Below are 20,185 nucleotides of genomic sequence, written 5' to 3' on the forward strand. Positions count from 1 at the left end.
AGGTTTGGAAAGACACGAGGGTGAGTAAATGACAGATTTGTCATTGCTTGTGATCTATCCCTTTAAACTTGATTTCCCACCATGGGTTGTTAACGCATGACTTCGGTAAGAAAATAAAGATCGAGATGCAAATATAATCCAGGGTCTAAATTGCAAATCAAGTATCAATTTACCGTATTGTTCAGATTCTCAGTGATTCAACATTATAGTTTGTGAAAAGTAACTTCCCGACCGTCTATGTTCCCGACACTTTTTGTCTTCCATGACTGAGATAATATATTATGAAACAGCGCCACCTGCTGGTCCACCTAAACTGTAACGGCGTATGCCGTTTATGATATAGGCTACACTGTTGAACTGTAGTAGGGCATTTGTAAGCTTAGCTTTCTCTGTCCGTGTTCTAGACATTTTTATACTTTTCCCCAGTATTATTGCTGTCTGATTCCTAGTATGAATGACAGCTACTGGTCTTATCGCGCATTCAAGTTAGCCTATTTTTACCCTTACTATTACTTATTATTACTCTTTTTTACAGTCTATGATTATTACTCTGATTCGCATCAGTCCTTCTAGCCCGTGTTTGACTTTTACTTTTATTTGCCCATCTCTACTATTTCTTGGCCCTTCTCTGTTTTAAAGAACACATTTATTAATTGGAGTCCATACTGCCACATCTTTATAAAAGCTTATTTCTTTTGCAATATAATGGCTCACTTGTAATTTAAACAATGATACTAGAATGAAATTATGCATTCATGTGTAGAATAAATTATGTAATAAATAATTCAAAGAAGTAGATTATTTAAGTAAATAAATAAACATGTATTTTATTCGTTTTAATATATATATTTTTTACAGTCTATGGTTTTAATCATGGTTTTAATCGATGTTGATGACCGGAGTGACGTTATCTCACCTGCCCTGCTCTATGCTTCCCCCATTGGGCGAATCTGGAACTGCCTGTTCACGTCATGAAGAACCGCTGCTCAACTGCTGGACACTCTTGAACAATGACCTTTAGTTTTACAGCAATCTTGTGTTCAGGTTAATAATTTTGTAGTATTTTAGTAGGGTAATAAGAGCATAAACAAAAGAATGCCGTGTCAATAATTATACAGGCCCCATTTTATTTTTATGTAATTAAATTAAAGATAATAAACCTGATGGCCTAATTTGTCGTAAAAAACAATTTCACCACTATTAATTAGGGTGGTTTGCATCAAGTGACAGTAAACATAGGCCACAGGTTTTTATGATTCTCTCATTCCTCAACTTAGGCTAAATGTTATCACATGTCACGTGATAGTGACGTGAGAAGTCTCAGAAAAACAAAATACTGCCACTGCCACATTCCTAATAGAAATGAACTCAATGAACTATTTGTTGGCTTCTTTTTATTATAATAACAATAAGATAAGTTAATGTAAATGACAACTCACCTCAACCAATCAGCGTCCAGAAGGGAGGGAGGCAAGCCTGAACAAGTGAAACTAAAAGCAGTTAAGATGGATGAAATATTCTCGTCATGGAATTTCTACTTTTTTACAACTCACGAGGGAAACTCCATTTCAATCACAATGGTGTTCGCAATTTTGGAAATTTAGGAGTTGTATATGTTTTTATAGGCTATATAGCTAAATGTAATTTCATCTGAACATAATAGGCCGAGATGAACATTAGACCTACATTAGATTTTGACTGTCGAAACAGTTTTGAGGTTAAATTAGCCTAATTTTGTGTCTCTGGAAAACAACAACGATCCCTGACATTGTATTTGTAAAATATGTATATATTTATTAATGATGGATGTTTTTAGATTTGTGGAGTAAAAATATTGTTTTTATTTTGAAGATAAAAAATAGTAAAAAAAACTAAGATGTTATTAAGCGTTATTCTTTTTCAGGGGTTATTCTTCAACAATTCCATGAGTTTGATGTATATTTCAGATATATTTGCTATTCATTAAAACCTAATTGAGTTCAATCGTTCAGTTTAAATTCATAATCTTGCAATATGACATATCTTCAATTTAAAAAAATGTGCAATATGTAAATAGTCATATAAATCATAGAATAAATACGTTTTTGAAGAATATTTATGGTATTCTGCAAGCTTTGTCATTGGTTATTCAATTATTTAACTAAATTGTCTCAACACATTTTAAAATGGAATAGTTTATTTAGTATTTTACACAAATTACACTTTAAAAAAACATTAACAAGAATATTAAAAGTCATATTCTGTAAAAGTTTAGCTGTCTCGATAATTAGATGGCCTCTTTTCATAATTTACATTTTGTGCTATGACATCTAAATTAGCAAATGTTTCTTTTTATTTCCCTTAATAGCCTACATTAAGTGATGCATTAGCATAACGTAGGCCATGTATAGGCTATATCTAAATAGGCCTATGTTACAATTTATAGGCTAAATAAACATTGTTCTTAAACTTCCCCATCTTCCCTATTTAATAGTCCATATAAGGTCATGTTATCGTGTTATTGTGGTTCAGTGATGATTTCTTCTAAACAAGGCTATAGGCTATACAGATTCAGTAGAAGTTACTCTCACTGTTATCGTTCTCACAATGTACACAGTGTACAGTAGGCTACTGCTTATGTAAGTGAGGTGGTCATTTTATCAGTTCAATGGGTCAGCCTTCATCTGATGAAGAACAGGTAGCAGCTAGATGCAATGTAAGAACAGGTAGATGCAATGTAAAAACACGGAAACTGGACATGCAAATACCACGTCAACGGGAATTCTAGGTCACGTTGTTTACGCGTCACTATTTAAGCGAGACGCTTCTAACAATAATTCAGAGAAGTGCGATCACTGCAGTCAGCCGCTCCTGGAGGAACGAGCGCTTGATCATTCATCTAGTCTGAGTCTCTGAACACCGCTGAAAACACACTCACGGTCTGAAATGGCGAAGAAAGGTAAGACATGTTTAAAACGAGTATTCTTTTCAAAACACATATGATTACAACTTGAAACGTAACGAGTTTCACTTCTTGCCCATACAGAGCAAGCCGCTGTCGTCGAGTGCGCGCAACAGTTGCGCAAAATTGGAGATCTCTTAGATTGGAAATACAAGTTCCTGGAGCTCATTATCGCTCTCCAGAGAATGCAGAACGACGGAAAAAGCTGAAAAAGAAGGAATCCGAACAAACGTACACCTGACATCTGAAGAGGATTCATTTCTGAAGACGAGGTGCGTCGTACTTCCAAAAACCACAACAACAAAAAGTTGAACAGGAATGGACTTCCGGGACGAAGACATGGAGAGGATGGCCCTCGAGGACATCGAAACACCGTGGACCATTTCTGTGCTATTCTGAGACCATATCTGTCTCTTGACTGTTTTCTCTGAGGGGGTTTGTCCTGAAGGAGTTTTCATTCATCGGGTCGAATCGCTGAGCTCGTTTACTACTGGACTTCTTTTCCTAACAATTCTGAATTTAGTAAACAATAGGCTACTCAATGATGTGTACAAATAGAGAAAGTGCGAAATGGATGTCCTGATTTATAGCCTACACTTGCTTTTAGGCCTATAAAGTGTAGCTATTTCATACTGGAAGGAACTGACTTCATTTATCCATGATAAATTACCTCGAGACCAGATTTTAAAAAAAAGAAAGAAAAAAAAAGTGGCTCAGGAAAGGTCTATTTCTGAGGAAAAAGTTTAGTTATGCCACTTGCTTGATATTTTATATCTAGGCCTAATGCAGACATTTTTTAAAATATACAGTGCTTCCTAAAAAACAGTTGGACATTTTTATTCTGAGGTCCTGCAATTGTATTTGGCTTATTCTTTGGTGAATAACTCCCAGTGTGTGATACACACGTTATTATAACGAAATGCAAAGATTTTTAAAGCACTTGTAACGGTACAATTTCGGGGTGTCTTGTGAAACATTGGCATTTAGCTATATCTAACTTTTTAGACAAAACTAATTTTTTTATGATATTGGCTATTTGTAATATGTAAATCTATAATTTGACCGGTAACATGACGTTACTTATCATGTGATAGCAGAGAAAATCTACATACAGTATGCTAAGCCACTTCCTGTAAGCAAATTAAATGTTTACTTTCTGTTTCTGACTAATGTTTTATGGTGTTTTCTGAAACTGATGAAATATAACAAAGACTACAAAATAAACAGCTTGCATGTGTACGATTGGTTCCTGAAATTTATTTATACGATTTTTTAAATCACAGGAAAATGTAACTATGCCTATTTAATGAGGTGGTGATTTTGAATGAATTTTTAGTGCTGCCAAATCGATTAATCTCGATTAATTGCATCTAACATAAAAAATTGTGTTTACATAATATATATGTGTATATATTATTATTATATATAGCCTAAATGTCTGCGTGTGCATGTCTACATATATAGGCTACTGTATGTAATGTGTGTATACAGTATACGCACACACACACACACACACACACACACACACACACACACACACACACACACACACACACACACACACACACACAGATAAATACATAATATATATAAATAAATACATACACAAACACTATGTAAACATTTTGTTAGATGCGATTAATGATTTGACAGCATACGACGTAAACTGTAAGCTCCACCCCTTAAAGGTGCCATATGTAAAAATTGAGGTAAAAATGTCCAAAAAATGAGCTACACGTATCAAAAGAATGAGAAGAAATAAATGCAATGATGTCATTAAAAAAATGGCAAGTTATAGTGCTGCCGAGATATAAACCTGAATTAGCATGCTAAATAAATTATAGCCCCGGCCCGGCCGGTGTCATAATACCAGTTTCGGCCATGGGAGGCGGTATGCGGGCAACATAACCACCAGCCAAACTGCAGTACACGAATAACTCGCACGGCTTGTGGGCGTATTTGAACCTGATGTCAATCGCTTATAATTTAGTGTTGAGATGTTGTTCATTGAGTCTCTAATCTCTAAAAATCTCCAAATGAACTGCGGTCTTACTATCGTGTCAATTGATTTGATTAATATGCGCGAGGGAGAGAGAGAGCAGGAGGACTGCGCTCGTGTTGTTGAAGACGTGAGAGTGCGCGCGCGCGGCCGGGGCGCTCTCTCTCTCTCTCTCTCTGCTCGTTATAAGCCCTGTCAAGCGCAGCAGTCATTCTATTCTACATCACTCACCGATCAAAATAGGCTTTGGCGGGACAAAGCGGATGATTTGACGGTTTTAGAAGATTAACAACCCGAAACTAAAAAACAGACTAGAGTAGGCCAACTTTCTGGAGGTATACTGCCCCCATCTGGTATGGAATATGTGGATTTTGAATTGATTTTTTGACACAGGGCACCTTTAACATAAGTCACTGGGGCCAATAGACTTTTTTTTTTTTTTTTTTTTTTTAAATTGTATCAAAATACAGTAGATACAGATGTTTCACATATACTGTACTAAATGATTACAAATCATCATCAGATATGAAAAGCATTAAAGATAACATTCATATCAATGAAATTAAAGAACACTCAATCACACATTAGAAACTGGGGCCAATAGACCAATTTTCAGTTGGTAAACATGGTGACGTTTTTCTGTGGGCGGAGCTTAGGTGGTGGCAGAACGATATCCTCTGGCCGCTTCACTAACGTAAAGTCTGCAAGTTTTGTTAGCTTGTTTTTAACAATGACTGGAGAAAATCCGATTTTATTTTAATGTGCAAGGTCGCTCACTGTCCAGGACCGCGATTGTTATTTGCAAAAGTTAATTTTAACGGACGGAACCGGCCGACCCTTACACTCATTGATTGAGGATCTGACAGGATTAACGTTAACGCTACCTCCGGTTGAGTGGCCTGACTTCTACACCTACCTGATAGAGAAACAGAGGGCATGTAAATCTTTAGATGCCTATAACTATGTGCTGAATGGTCAAGTACAAGACTTGTGTGTACGATCCGTAGTTCTGCCGAGCCAGCGCGATGAAGACGACAATGTAAAGAGTGACATTACGGTGCAATTTTAATGAGGTAAATATTTTCTAGAAATAAAAAATCGCAGATAAAGCATATTCATTTTTCATTGATTCTTGCACCCAACAACACAACAAGATGACATTTAATAATAAGAAGAATAATTTAAGATCCTTATTTTGTAGCCGAATCTGTGCTGGTTTGTATTTGCCGCCTCCAGTTTTCCCTTTGTTCTGCCACCAGCTAGCGCCGTGACGCAACTGTGACGTCGGCTGGAAATTGGTCTATAATCGTACAAATTCATATAAATAGCCACCAATTCGCCAAAATGTAAAACTTACCAATTGCCATGAGATTGTGTTGGCGACTTGTATGAGCCATTTTAAAAGTGAATCAAAAATATGCTGAGCAACCAGTGAGTAAAGTCTGCTCACAAACAAACGGCCATTTATAGTGAACCAAGAACATACAGCATAAGGTATGCGTTTCCCGAAGACAACTATGGTCACAGGTTCCAATGTTACCAACACAATTCAATAGAACTTGAGACCATAGTTGGCTAACGATGATTTAGGGAAACTCACCCCAGAGTAGTGCGATGAACAAATCTTTTCAGTGAATCAAAACATTGAGCACAACCAGTGTTCGAGTTAATTTGATTCCTGAAAGACTGACTCTAATAAACCAGTTCTTTGAAAAAAAAAAAAAAATGTTACTGGTTTAAATAAGTGAAAGTAATACTGAACCAAACCGATCGGTTTCTGAATCAACATACATTTACTGACCTGGTTGAACTTGTTCAATCTCGTCTGAACTGCATGATGCGTTTGGAGGAAAACCCGTCAAGCGTAAGCATTCATGAGGTTATGTCTCGTGTGCTCTGGTATGCATCATCATGGCATGGTAATCCCCTGTACATGTTCAGTGCATTCTACATACAACACACCAGATTTGACTGCATCATTCCACCAGAACCATACAGTCACAGCCAGGGGCGTAGAATTTAGTAGGGACGATAGGGACGTGTCCCTACCAATATCCAGTGACACTGATATATCCCTAGCAATAATTTCAATCAAAACTTAAAATATATTTATATATTGATGTCCCCGTCCCCACCAATTTCAAAATCAAACATACGCCACTGGTCACAGCACTAAAACTAAGTGCAATCTACATAACTTAAAGAACGAGGACAGCTAATATTCATATCCCTTTCAGGCACTTAAAGATATTCCTTTATTATATGATACAAAGCAGATGTACAAATCAGGGCATCCATTTCACACCATCTCTATTTTATTTTATTTTTTACAGCTCATTACGTATTTTTTACTAACAGAAAATAAACATGTCAAACACCTGCTTCTTTCACTGGAAGGGCATATCCATTCCCCGTTCATTACCAGTCCTCTTTCAGGACAGAAGACAACCAAAAACATGACAATTGACTCCGGCAAATATTCTGCTAACAGCTAAAGGAAGGAACAAAATAAAAATGATTAAAAACATAGTATAAAAATTGGAAATATAGCAAGAGATATTATGACATGAATGAAACCATACATATGAGACGAGACGGCTACATCAATGCAGTGATCACTATGGACAGGCCTCGGGAATGAAAGCCTTCCTTGGTGTCGGGGCTCTGCTAGTGTTTGACTGGCATTTGCATGAAATGGATGAAAGTTATGAGGCAACTTAAAGCCAGATGCTTGACTTGGGATCTACGCGAGCTCAATGCTTCCTTGACCTGTTGGTGGTGTATTACAGTACAAGACCCATCGTAAGATTGAATTAATACAGCTGTGAATCTTGGGGTGAATAGATGAACTGGATTTCCTGATCAGCTAAACAAAAAAAGGCTGTGAGTAAAAGAACAATCACTATCAGGTTTTAGTCACTTTATACACAGGCTGATGAGAATTGCCAGCAAATTGTCTTTGAATTTAAACCAATATTATTAGCACACATTTGAACATTTTATTCTTCGAGCATTCAGAAAGAGTGGATTTCTGGAAAGAAGACTTGCAAGGAAGAAGGGTCATGTTATCTTTAAAGCACCGGAGAAAAACTGATGCTTGCGTTTCAGTCTTTTTAAATGTGGAAAGGTTTATTTTCTGTTAATTCAAGACCCAATTCAGGCATCAGAAGCTCAAGGAACATTCCCTGCTGAATATGGAAAAGCAACTGAAACAGGACCTTTTCATGAAACCATGACAAGGATCATCAAGCCCGTGTATTCGGAAGTAGTGGCTCCTTATTCAAAGATACATGGAGATTGAGATTACTGTAGAATTATACCAGGATCTGGATTAGGATTAGAGTCACGGCCTAGTTTAGTACAGGGAAACAGACCCTTTACAAAACACCTCCTTCAATGCGCTCGTTTTCGTTCTTACATGAACTTTATGATCTAAGTGCATGAACTACAAGAAGCCTCACAGTGAATTGCAATCATGTAGCAACTATTGGCCATTAGACGTAGACAGGGCAACACCTTTGTGAAGGTCAGAGTCAGATCTGTGACAATGAGAAAAAGCCGTCCCTTTCCAAGTGTCATCATCATCATCATCTCCTTCAAAAATTGTATTTCCATCATCACCATCACCAATATCAGTCCGAATCAACCAAGCTTGGGGCCAGTGGTCTGAGTCCATTGCCATGAGCACAAAGTTGAGTCCCTTTCTCTCTACTCTGGAGGTTCATTTGGTGAAAGCGGCCACCACCGCCCACAGCAGCTCGTTGGCGCCCGACTTGGCAGCCTCGGCCTCCGGCTCGAGATCCAGGAGCAGCCGCACCCTCTTCATGGCCAGATCGTACTGGTCGTCCAGCAGAGGAGCGAAGGCGTTCTCTAGAACATCAGAGGAATGTGCCAGGAACAGCAGAGCCAGCAGACGCTTATCCATCCGTTGGGGCTCGTTGACCCATTTCTCCAGGACGGCCTCCTGGACTTTGCGCACCAGCCGCTGTTTGATGTTGTTGTTGGTGAGCGGGTGGGTGGTCATGTCGAAAAGCAGGAAGTTTTGCTTCTCCGTGGTGAGGACGCCCTTCTCCACCAAGTTCTTAGCCAGACGCTCTCGGACATTTCGCAACTGGTAGTGCAGCTTCAACGGGTTCCAAGTTTCACCTAAAGAATGTAAAAAGGGCCTTTGAAATTGACTAGAATTGGAATTATCCATTTCTAGCACTTTTTGATGTTTGTAGCATATTTGAATCAACAAAGCTTAAAATCAACATGACATCTAAAATAGCCCACTATATCAAAAAGTAATCTTTCATTTTGGATGGTGCCACAAATTCCTCTTATTTTTCCAATACATAATTAACCGGTTAACCAACATTAAGAATTTTTTAGATAAATACAATCGGTTAAACGGTTCAAACGCAATTTATCAAGATATTTTGAAAACGTTTGCCGCATGGTTAAAAAAAAAACCTCTACGCATATAAAATTGAGCTTTTGAGAGAATAAAAAAACCTAAAAAAGTTTTTTTATTACATTAATGCAAAATACCTGTACTGTATTTTGTACTGTTTACAAATATTAAAAACACTATAAACATAGATATATTATAGGCTATTTTAGTTTCCCTCACTCCATATTAAATCCTTTAAATTTAACGGTATCTAGAACAGAACAAAAATGGCAAACAAACTGAGCAGTGTAACTTGTTATATGTTTGGTTTGACTATTTTATTTTGATTATGAACAGCAGGGCTCGACATTAAGGCTTGTCCGGGACAAGTGGATTTTTTGTAGGGCAAGTGGAAGAGAAAATTAGTTGTCCCACTGGACAAGTTAAATTTCAAACAAAATAAAATGCCATGTTACTTCACTACGGCGCTGTAGCGCTAGAGTGTAATGCAGCCCTTACAAATGCTATTGCGGTAGAAGAAAACACAGCGCGAAATATGACGGAGTGCAAACGAATCCGAACTAGCTAGGTGTGTGAAAGTTTCACAAAACTTCAAACGAAGAATGCTGTCGTGTGCAATACATGCAAGGCGGAACTTGCTTTTCACGGGAGCACAACATGCATGTTAAAGCACTTAAAGAGGAAACACCCCGGCACAAGAGGAGCCGGTGAGAGGTGAATGTTCTCCAGCTGGAGCTAAATAACTAGCAGTAAATCTCTTTATTAGAGAATGCAATACAACTAATAATATTAACAATAATAATATAATTACAGTAATGTGGTGCTTTATTTTTGCATTGAATAAAGCTTGATCGAGCTTAGGAGTCAGGGCTGTTTTTATTATTGTAACACTATTAGGTATTACGGTCTTATCACTTGCCTGTATTTTGTTCCATATTCATGAAGACTTACAAAAAGTGATGTTATGAAGAATATCATGTCAATTACTTTTATTTTATACTTATAATAATTGTTTGCAGATAAAGTTTGTCTGTAATGCAGCTGATTAGATTTTTTTTTTTTTTTTTTTGAAAGATAACAGAATACTTAGAGAGCATTTGTGTGTGATTTGAGTTGGACCGAAATCTGAAAACTTAAAGAGAATGTCCTGTTTAGTTGGCTAAACAGTTTAGTTAGTTCATTAAAACAACCATTTCAAAAGCTGAAGTGATTTTCTTTTTTTATATTATAGTTAGAATATGTATAACTCAGTGTTTTAAGTAACTGAAAAAGCTGAATAATCGTTCCAAATGTACTGATTAGTTGGCGAAAATAATCGCTGATTAATCGATTAACGGTTCTAATAATCGTTAGATTAATCGATTATCAAAATAATCGTTTGTTGCAGCCCTAGTTTCAACAATTCAAGCGGAAACAACTTAAAAAACTCCCTTATAATAATGCAGATAAGAGTAAGACATCATTAGAAACTGTTTACATTTAATTCTGAATACTTACAGTAAATTAAAGAAATCAAACAGGATGCGCTTTGTGTCGTCTCATCATATAGGCTCCTACTTGTCACAGCTTTTTATTTTATTTTGTTAATCTGTTAATATTTAAGTGAAATCTATTTTGCGTATTTATTCCTTTAATAAATATGCTTTTATTCTGTTTTTCTGTGTTCACAGAACCGCTGCAGGTGCATGATGTGACGATGAATCCTCATGTTCTGTTGTTTATTCTGCTATTTGCGCATGTAAAACTAAACCCTGGAAAACAAATTTTGTTATTTTTAATGGGTCACACACACTTAACCACTCTAATTAAACTTAATTCTAATTTAACAAACTTATCGTTTAACGAGTTTCGGTTGTCGGTTAGGGGAAAACAAACTAAATGAATATCCCTAACCGCACTTCTTTTTTTAAAATTCTATTTCATGAAATGAATCAGATCACAGAAGTAATATTGTTTGCAATGTTTCACACTGACTTTAAGGCAAAAAAACTAACAAAAAAAAATGTAAGTATGTCATCACTTACATGTCCTTCCAAATGTTTATGAAGAATATTGCAACTTTTTTGACTAAACAACAAAAATCAGAGGGGATTGAAACAACACTGAATCCCACTGACTTTCATTTTATGGAAAAAAAAAATCCCAATGAAACATTTAAAAAAATATATTTGTGTTTCACAGAAGAAAGCAAGTCAAACAGGTTTGGAACTGTGAATGTACCCGTAAAAATAAGTAACATACTTGTACATGCGTCAAATATATTCACAACTCACCACTTAACAACTCAACCCAGCTCTGGACTGTCTCTGGAGGTTGAGTCTCTTTAATATGTTTCAATGCCTCATCCAGCAACATGTCTCCAGTGGGGGCATCAGATTTACACAAAACCTGATGAACAATCAAGTATAAATTGTCAAAATGAAGTGTAAATAGCATTAAAAAAATAATTTAAAACACACACACACACACACCTTTCTGGACAGAAGGCTTTTCCTCCTCATTCCAGATGCCTCCAGCTGCAGGCGTCCTCTTATGGCCAGCTCAATAAGCATACACCCTCTCAGACCAGAAGATATGCAATCATTCCAGAATGACGTGTAACCCTAAGACAGAAGTTATTCAATTATTATTCTAAGAACAACATCGGCAGATATATCACACATAAAAATACATAAAAGGTCCAGACGGCATTAATTTTACATGACATCAACAAGAATTGCCTATCATGTTGCAACTGTTATGTGCAGGGTAAGTTAGTTATAAAGAGTTAACAGTTACATAATTCACATTTACGACAGAACACTTAGAGACCTAACGTTATGCTTTCTAACTATATTTTACTCGAAAAGCACGACTGGGACCCTTCTAACAGGCTAAATGTTGAAGGTCTCCAGAAACAGCTGTTCTTAAGACACTTAATCTGTGTCGTTTAACAGGATTTATCTAACTTAGTCATCATCATGTTAACTAGCCGCTTCCTGGCGACCATTTGACTAACAAAGCCACATAAGTCAGGTCGAACCTCTCGATCCTTCAGTCCGAGCAATAACACCTCTTCCATCAAAGTCAGCCGTGTTTCTTTGGAGTCGCCCTTGTCTTCTTCCTCCTCCTCTCCGCGGCGGGACTCGTCCTCATCCTCTCCGGGGATTTTCTCCTTATCCGCGGCGGCGGCGTTACGCGAGGCCTCGGTCCGTCTCTGCACCAGGCCCGAGCTTCTCTGCGTTAGCGAAGTCATTGTTTTGCAGAAGCCTAAAAACACCAGTGTGTTTAACAGTCTTTTAATTATACATCCGACAGGTAATGTCTATATTCACGCTGTTCCGTGCCCCTATAACTGTTTCATTAATATGCTTTCTGTTGACGTGGATGTTTACATGCATCCGGGACGTTCCACCTCTTCCACTCTTATTTCCTTATTCAATATGGCGGACGTTGATGACGCAATGACGCATGTAATGTGACGTCTGCGTGTAGGTTTGCGCGAAGACGCTCGCTGATCCTATATCTGTGGGTGACAAATTCATATTTTTAGATAGGCTATTAGACACTTTTTATAGTAGTTTTCTTTGTGTTATGACAAAATAAATGAAACAGTTTTCCGACTATCATGGAACCCATTTTTGTATTGCCACCCCTGTAAATAAAAAAAGCCTAGGCTTATAGAAATCAATGCAATCTTAGTTTTAAGTCTCGAATTCAGATAAACACAGAATGTTCCCTTAACGTTAACATAACTCTTCCTTATGATTATTTTTGGGAAACAAAATAATAACGTTCTGGGACGTTAGTTAGGCCTAGCCAACAACCTGAAATAACCAACATTTTCTAATGGGTTCATTTTAGGCTCCATTTTCATAATTTAACGTTGAAAGTTGCATGTGTTTCTTTCTTTTTGTGTGACAACCTAATACACATGATCATTTTAGGCTGCTACACCTATGATCAGATAAATAAGTTGGCTAAATCAAACTTTATTTTATTTTATTAATGTATATCTATTCCAGAATGGAACCAGGATACAATAGGGCAAACAAATAAATCTTTATCTATTGGTATCCAGGAAAGGTAATTCAAACCATCTGGGGAGCCGTATGAAATGTTTAAAGGCCCACTGAAGTGCCTTGACACCAGCAGCATTATTTAATGTGTTGACCTAATTCCACTGAAACAGGAAGACAAGGCGGGACATATCAAACAGCTCCTCCTTTTTTAAATAACCAATAGTGTTTCGTTTATATCACAGCTCGACCAGAGCCGTTGAGCTCGGTAAAGCCGCAGTTTCTCTAACCGTTTCCCCTCCTAATCTCCTCCATATCAATTAAAGCATTCTGTGCAAAATTCAAATGGGTCACGATATGTTTTCTGGTCTGCGCCGACTCGATCATATGATCCGCTCTGTGTCTCTGGACCGGAGCTGACTGTGTACTGCAGCGCTTCACATGACACTAACGTGAAACCAGACTTCATTCACCCCAATGGAAAGCATTTACACTGTCTGAATCGTTTCCTAACCCCTATAGTGTGCCATTCACTAAAACAATAAATGTGTGATGCAGCTTCAGGTCTATTTATAATGAAGGGGGCAGGACACTTTAGATTCTAGAGAGCATTTGATTTGACAGAATATCTGATGAGAAGCTGAGGTGCAGAGTGATGTCATCGAAATCATTGATCCATATTGAAGTGAGAGACTGTAAGTTTTGAACACTATATCTTCGACTAACATATTCATACTATAAGCCCCCCAAAAAACTTCAATTTTGATTTAATGGGGACTTTAAGAAGTGAAATTTGGAAATACAAATATAATGCTTACAACACTGCTAATATTATTACAAAAAACAAATTTGTAAGATATGAATATAACTTAAATAGCCAAATCATTCTATTCAAATCTATCATCGGTTTTATTTAATATGTGTTTCAGTTATATAAAACCCATGAAATATAATTACGATGTAGGCCTATGCAATTATTCTCTATACTTATTTATTTGTTAATATATAGCCTAAAACATGTGTTGTACCTGTTGTGGGCGTGTCTAAGTGTTAGAGGGCGGGGATTCCAGTGGCGGGTGAGCACCTGATTGGTGCTCCTGCACCTACGTCACATCAAATAAATAAAGAGGAGCGAGCCAGACTTAGTGGCCCTGTAGATGTGTAGTTCATTCTCTTTAGTGTTTAATAGCCTAGGCTATCATTTAGAAGATAACGGCGTTGTTACATTTGCTTCCTGACATGATGGGAGATCAACAGAACAGTAAGTTGTCATCCAAAAGTTCAACTTAATTATAGGCCAGCGTAAGGTGAGATGCGTATTTGTATTTTGAAACGTCACCACAATTAAACGATGAGAAATATAAATAATGTGGCTCATTCTTGGTTATTAAAGGAAATGAGCTGATTTCATCCTGCGTGGGTTGTGGGCATCTGATCCTGGATCGCTTCATCCTGCGGGTTTCTCCTGATCTGGAGTGGCACGCGCAGTGTCTGCGGTGCGCGCAGTGCCATCAGTATCTGGACGAGTCCCGCACCTGCTTCATCAGAGACGGGAAAACCTTCTGTAAAGACCACAGGTACTAAAAAGATAAGTTTTGCTCAGGTCTACTTATTACAGCTTCTGTCCCACTTTTCTTTAACTATCTTTAAATTAATCAGTTGATAAAATCCACTTGTTGTGTAGAGGACATACGATTTTACGTGTGGTGTAGGCTATGTAAAAAAACTGGCTGTGGCACTTAAAAAAAAAAAAAAAATATATATATATATATATATATATATATATATATGATAAATAAGTTATGACAACATATATTTTTTTTACATTGCTTTACTCATTGAAAAAGGTTTAGCAATTTTCTATTAAAAAAAAAGATATATAGGCTATATAGCCTACAAGATTCAACAAATTTTTTAAAGTCAGTTTAATGTAATTTTAGTTGAAATGACTTAAACGTCCGAGTTGATTGATATTTAAATTTTAAGGCAGCAACTTTTTTACAGTAAACATGTTGACCCTTCTCTTACACCTTATCCTACCCTTACCCTTAAACCACCCATATACAAACATAACCTTACTTGTATCGCACCTCAATAGCAGCAAAGGTGTGTTGTAACATGAACACAAAACATGCAAAACATGACAAGTAGCCTACATTGTCTTACAATAAAAAAAAAAAAAGTAAGTATAAAGACATGCACCTAATATAAAGTGTGACCCAGTTTTCTAACTAAATAAGGTACAGTGAATTGAAAGGATTAAAAAAAAAACTTTTACAAAAACTTTTTAAACTTTTAAAAAGTGTTGGATGAAAAATTCCAAAACATGTAAATATTTCATTCAGCAATTTTGATAGTATTACACATACATACATTTACATATACATTTGTAAAATATATATACAATGTATAGTAAAGTGTTATTTTATATGATAACCCCCCCTATATTCTCTGTCAGATTATGCAGCAGTAAATGTGCCAGATGCCACAAAGCCTTCGTCAGAGAGGAGTATGTCATGCGAACACCAGTGAATATTTATCACATGCAGTGTTTTCGATGCGAGAGCTGCAATCGTCCGTTACTCCCTGGAGATGAGTATGTTCTGCGGGACGGTCAACTGCTCTGTACGGACCATCATGAGTGTTTTAAACAATTAAAGTGTGCATCAAATAACCAACAGAAGGAGACTGCTGATCCATCCGGTAAGTCTACAGAGTTTCTGCTCAAGCTTCCCAATCCCAGCCAGCATTTAAATGTTTATTACCAGGTGAATCTATACCTCAAGGTTGAATCACTGTTGAATTTCGTTTTGCAATTGAATCAATGTTGATCCCAGCTGACAAAAAAATAAATATTTAGCTAACATTCCAATTAAAGGAATAGTTCACTGATATAAAATTCTGTTATCATTTACTCCTATTGTTCCAAATCTGTATGAGTTTGAACACAAAAGAAGATATTTTGAAGAATGTCTGTAACCAAAGAGTTAACGGTAGCCATTGACTCCCATAGTATTTTTTTTCCCTACTATGGAAGTCAACGGCTACAGACAGTCAATAATGACATTCTTCAAAATATCTTCCTTTGTGTTCAGCAGAAGAAAAAACATCATACAGGTTTGAAACAACTTGAGGGTGAGTAATTGATAACAGAATTACAATTTTTAAGTGAACTATTCATTTAAGGAAACATTCCATTTTACAATTATATAAACATTAGGGGAATGATACTTTTGAAAGTTCTAAAAACATTCTGAAACAACATTTAAAACATGCTAGAACTAAAATGCTTTAGATAAAAACCCTTTCATGATTGATATATAAATAATATTTTTAAGCTAACTTCATTAAAGACCTTTGAACGAACATTTTATTAATGTCACTGGAAGAACGTCATAACTTTGTGAGAACCGGGCCAGAACGTTCCCTGGTAGCTGCATGGGCTACTGTGATTTTGTTTCACTGTTTAAAAAAAAAAAAAAAAAAAAATTTATACATTTTTTGTTAACCTTTTTACAGCCATTTAGCATTAGATGTTATGTCATGTTATGTTGAAACGGCAGTGACGATTGTGATGTTGGTAAAACGTCTCATTATATATGTGTGTATCACAGAGGACATGAAGTCCTCAGCATCCTGGTCCTCGAGGTCAGAGAGAGCCACTCGCGTGAGGACGGTTCTCAGCGAGTCCCAGCTCCGCATGCTCCAGACCTGTTACAGTGCCAATCCCAGACCCGACGCCCTCATGAAAGAGCAGCTCGTGGAAATGACGGGCCTCAGTCCTCGGGTCATTCGCGTCTGGTTCCAGAACAAGAGATGCAAAGATAAGAAAAGAAGTGTGATGATGAGACACACACAGACGCAGCTCGAGGGCTGTCTGGCGAGTGAGCAGGTACTACACACAGGCCCGGTTCTAGGATTGCGTGGGGCAGAATTATCTCGCAATGCTCGCTCAGACTTGGTTCAAATCATGACTCATAGTTTTTTTTATTGATTTCAAAAGCATGATTCAATAAAATGCATTTAAAATTATTTAAAAAAAAATCTTTCTCAATGTGTCTTGAGCAAGAAAAAGAAACTGTTTAGGATTGTTTATTGCACCAAAGGTAATGTGAAAGGCAATATTAAATATATGTACAGCTGAAGTCACAAGTTTACCCTTGCAGAATGTTTATCATCTTCAAAAAAGAGGGATTTCTCAATAGACTGTGTGTTGCTACCTGGATGACCGAAAGCTGATGTTCAAGACAACACACTACATTGGGCCCTATCTTGCACTCGGCGCAAATGACTTTGTACACTGACGCATGTATCATTCCTATTTTGCACCCGTGCAAAGCGGACTTTTCCCTCCACAGACGCACGTCGGTTAACTAAGAAATACACTTGCGCTCCACGGGGCGGTTCAGCGCAAAGAGGAGGCGTGTTCCGGCGCAAACTTTTTCTCATGCTATTTTGCTGTTCTATAAAACAATTGCGCCACTGACCAGAAAAAACTAGTCTAAAGTCAGTGGCGCGTTGCGCGTTGTTCATAATGCTATTTTAAGGGCGCATGCTTGGCCATAATCAATGTAGCGTGTGCACAACGCGCATACACGTTGATTCTCTCATCTAAGCAGCAGTTTTCATTTTTGCAAATCATACATTATTACGATAGATAGATAGATAGATAGATAGATAGATAGATAGATAGATAGATAGATAGATAGATAGATAGATAGATAGATAGATAGATAGATAGATAGACAATTTATTATAAAAGCATGTAGCTTACACATTTACCCAAATTATCATACGCCTGTTTAACAGAAGTTAATTTGGGTGGGTTTCTCCATCCCCAATGTCACTTCTCTGTGTTTTACGGCCCTGACGAGAACGTTGCTCTCCTCGGCTGTGACCCGCTCCTGGCGCGCGCCTGGCAAATCCGCCGTTATAATAGGAATCCGCTTTAGAACAAGCGCGCCTGCTCTTAAAGGGAATGTGAGATGACGCTCTGATTGGTTTATTTCACGTTACGCCCAAACCACACCTATGAATAATGAAGCTACTTCAGACCAACCCCTTTTAGATTTGCGCCAGGCGCAAGAGGCATTTATCCCGCCGGGAAAATAGCAACAGCGCCGGGATCCGCCCACAAAGTTACTTGCGCTTTACGCTTTGACACTTGCGTTTCAGATCGTTAAAATAGGGCCCTAAAACTTTTGGATAATTGGTGGAAATTGTTGTTATTTTGATTAAAGATCATAATTAAGAGCAACCATCAAGTAAAAAAAACAAACAGGTGTGGATCATCCATGTAACGACACACAGAGAATCAAGTGTAAACTTTTGAACATGGGTCACTTTGTCTTGACTATGCATTAACTAATTTTATGTGAAATATCTTATTCAAGGCAGTACTAAATATAAAAATAAAATGTCATTTTTATGATCCCAGGAGCCAAGGAAACGAGGACAAATATTGTGAAATATTATTACAATTTAAAATAGCTGTTTTTTGTTTTAATATATTTTAAAACATAATTTATTCCTGTGATCAGAGCTGTATTTTCAGCATCATTACTCCAGTCTTCAGTGTCACATGATCCTTCAGAAATCATTATAATATGATGATTTGATGCTCAACAAACATTTAGTATTATATGTTTTCACAAAAAATATTAAGCACCACAACTGTTTTCAACATTGATAATAAGATAATAATTTAGCATTAAATCATCATATTAGAAAGATTTCATCATGTGACACTGAAGACTGGAGTAATGATGCTGAAAATTCAGCTTTAATCACAGGAATAAATTACATTTTAAAATACTTTGAAATAGAAAACAGCTATTTTAAATTGTAATAATATTTCACAATGTTACTGTTTTTACTGTATTTTTCACCAAATAAATGCAGCCTTGGTGAGCAGAATAGACTTCTTTCAAAAACATTTAAAAAAATTGACCGGTAGTGTGTACACTGACAAATTTTAATGCATTTGTCAGTGTATTTTTTTATGTATTTTTTTTTTCTGGAATCAAGAGCGATGAGAGATCCTGTAACAGAGAACTCCCCTAAGGTCTACCAATGCCTAGACAGTTTGCAGTCAGAAACTGAAGTGGTGTTTGTCGTTTGGTCTTGATGAAAGGTTTCAGAGGATCTAATGCTGGCCAGTCCCGAGAGCCAGGACAGTGACATGACGATAAGCCCCCCATGGAAACTACTGACCGACTTTATTCTGCAAAAGAATGCTGAAGACAGATCATACCAGCAATTGGTAAATATCAGGATACACAAAAGATGACTTACTAACATTGCGTAATGGATACATCATTTTTGCACTATTGTTCAATTGTTTGGATTTGGTTTTCAGCTTTCCTTATCAAAGGAAGGTCTTTGTTCGGCTGGAGGTGAAGTTGTGTCAATATCGGCTCGCATCCAGACACACCCAACAGCCTGACAGACATCAGCGAGTAAACAGAGTATTCCTGCAAGACCGGAGGCTGCAGTTTCAGGACCTCAGTCCTAGGACCCATTTATACACTCGTTTTTTTTTAACGTATAGTACTAGCAGTTTATACTATTTTAGAGCATTTACTGTTCAATTCTGTATTTGTATTAATACTTTTCAGGAATGGTTTGTTTTAATATATTTTTTAATATATTTTGTTTCCCTGACCAAAATTTAATCTTAATGATGTCAGACTATGATGGTCAGTCCATTGTCAGAAAGAGAGACATTTCTTTCTGAAAACCAATCATCCATTAAGAAACAGTCTTAAACAGCAAAAATTTAAACCGGCCGAAATCTGAATGCCTCTAAAAGTCCTAAATATGTTTTGTTCTTGAGTGAGGGACGTTTCCAT

General features: G+C 37.0%; 3 protein-coding genes across 3 annotated transcripts; 2 read left to right on the forward strand and 1 right to left on the reverse strand.

Annotated features, from left to right (window-relative positions):
* The first annotated feature begins 2,925 nt into the window (after positions 1–2,925).
* pmaip1 (phorbol-12-myristate-13-acetate-induced protein 1) lies at positions 2,926–3,735 on the forward strand. The gene is made up of 2 exons (XM_056253244.1): positions 2,926–2,938; positions 3,026–3,735. Exons 1-2 carry the CDS (start codon positions 2,926–2,928, stop codon positions 3,148–3,150), a joined length of 138 nt encoding a protein of 45 aa, XP_056109219.1. The 3' UTR covers positions 3,151–3,735.
* A 3,432-nt stretch (positions 3,736–7,167) lies between these two features.
* golph3b (golgi phosphoprotein 3b) lies at positions 7,168–12,762 on the reverse strand. The gene is made up of 4 exons (XM_056253365.1): positions 12,359–12,762; positions 11,808–11,939; positions 11,610–11,724; positions 7,168–9,086 (listed from the first exon to the last, which is right to left on the reverse strand). Exons 1-4 carry the CDS (start codon positions 12,569–12,571, stop codon positions 8,662–8,664), a joined length of 885 nt encoding a protein of 294 aa, XP_056109340.1. The 5' UTR covers positions 12,572–12,762; the 3' UTR covers positions 7,168–8,661.
* Positions 12,759–19,779, forward strand: isl1b (ISL LIM homeobox 1b). Its single transcript, XM_056253245.1, has 7 exons — positions 12,759–12,788; positions 14,541–14,595; positions 14,728–14,911; positions 15,793–16,037; positions 16,949–17,226; positions 19,468–19,596; positions 19,693–19,779. The coding sequence occupies exons 1-7, from the start codon at positions 12,759–12,761 to the stop codon at positions 19,777–19,779; spliced, it is 1,008 nt and encodes a 335-aa protein (XP_056109220.1).
* Positions 19,780–20,185: the final 406 nt, after the last annotated feature.

The sequence above is a fragment of the Rhinichthys klamathensis genome, unplaced genomic scaffold (genome assembly GCF_029890125.1).
Source record: "Rhinichthys klamathensis goyatoka isolate OS25496 unplaced genomic scaffold, OSU_Roscu_1.1 h1tg000104l_1, whole genome shotgun sequence".
NCBI classification, from domain to species: Eukaryota; Metazoa; Chordata; class Actinopteri; order Cypriniformes; family Leuciscidae; genus Rhinichthys; species Rhinichthys klamathensis.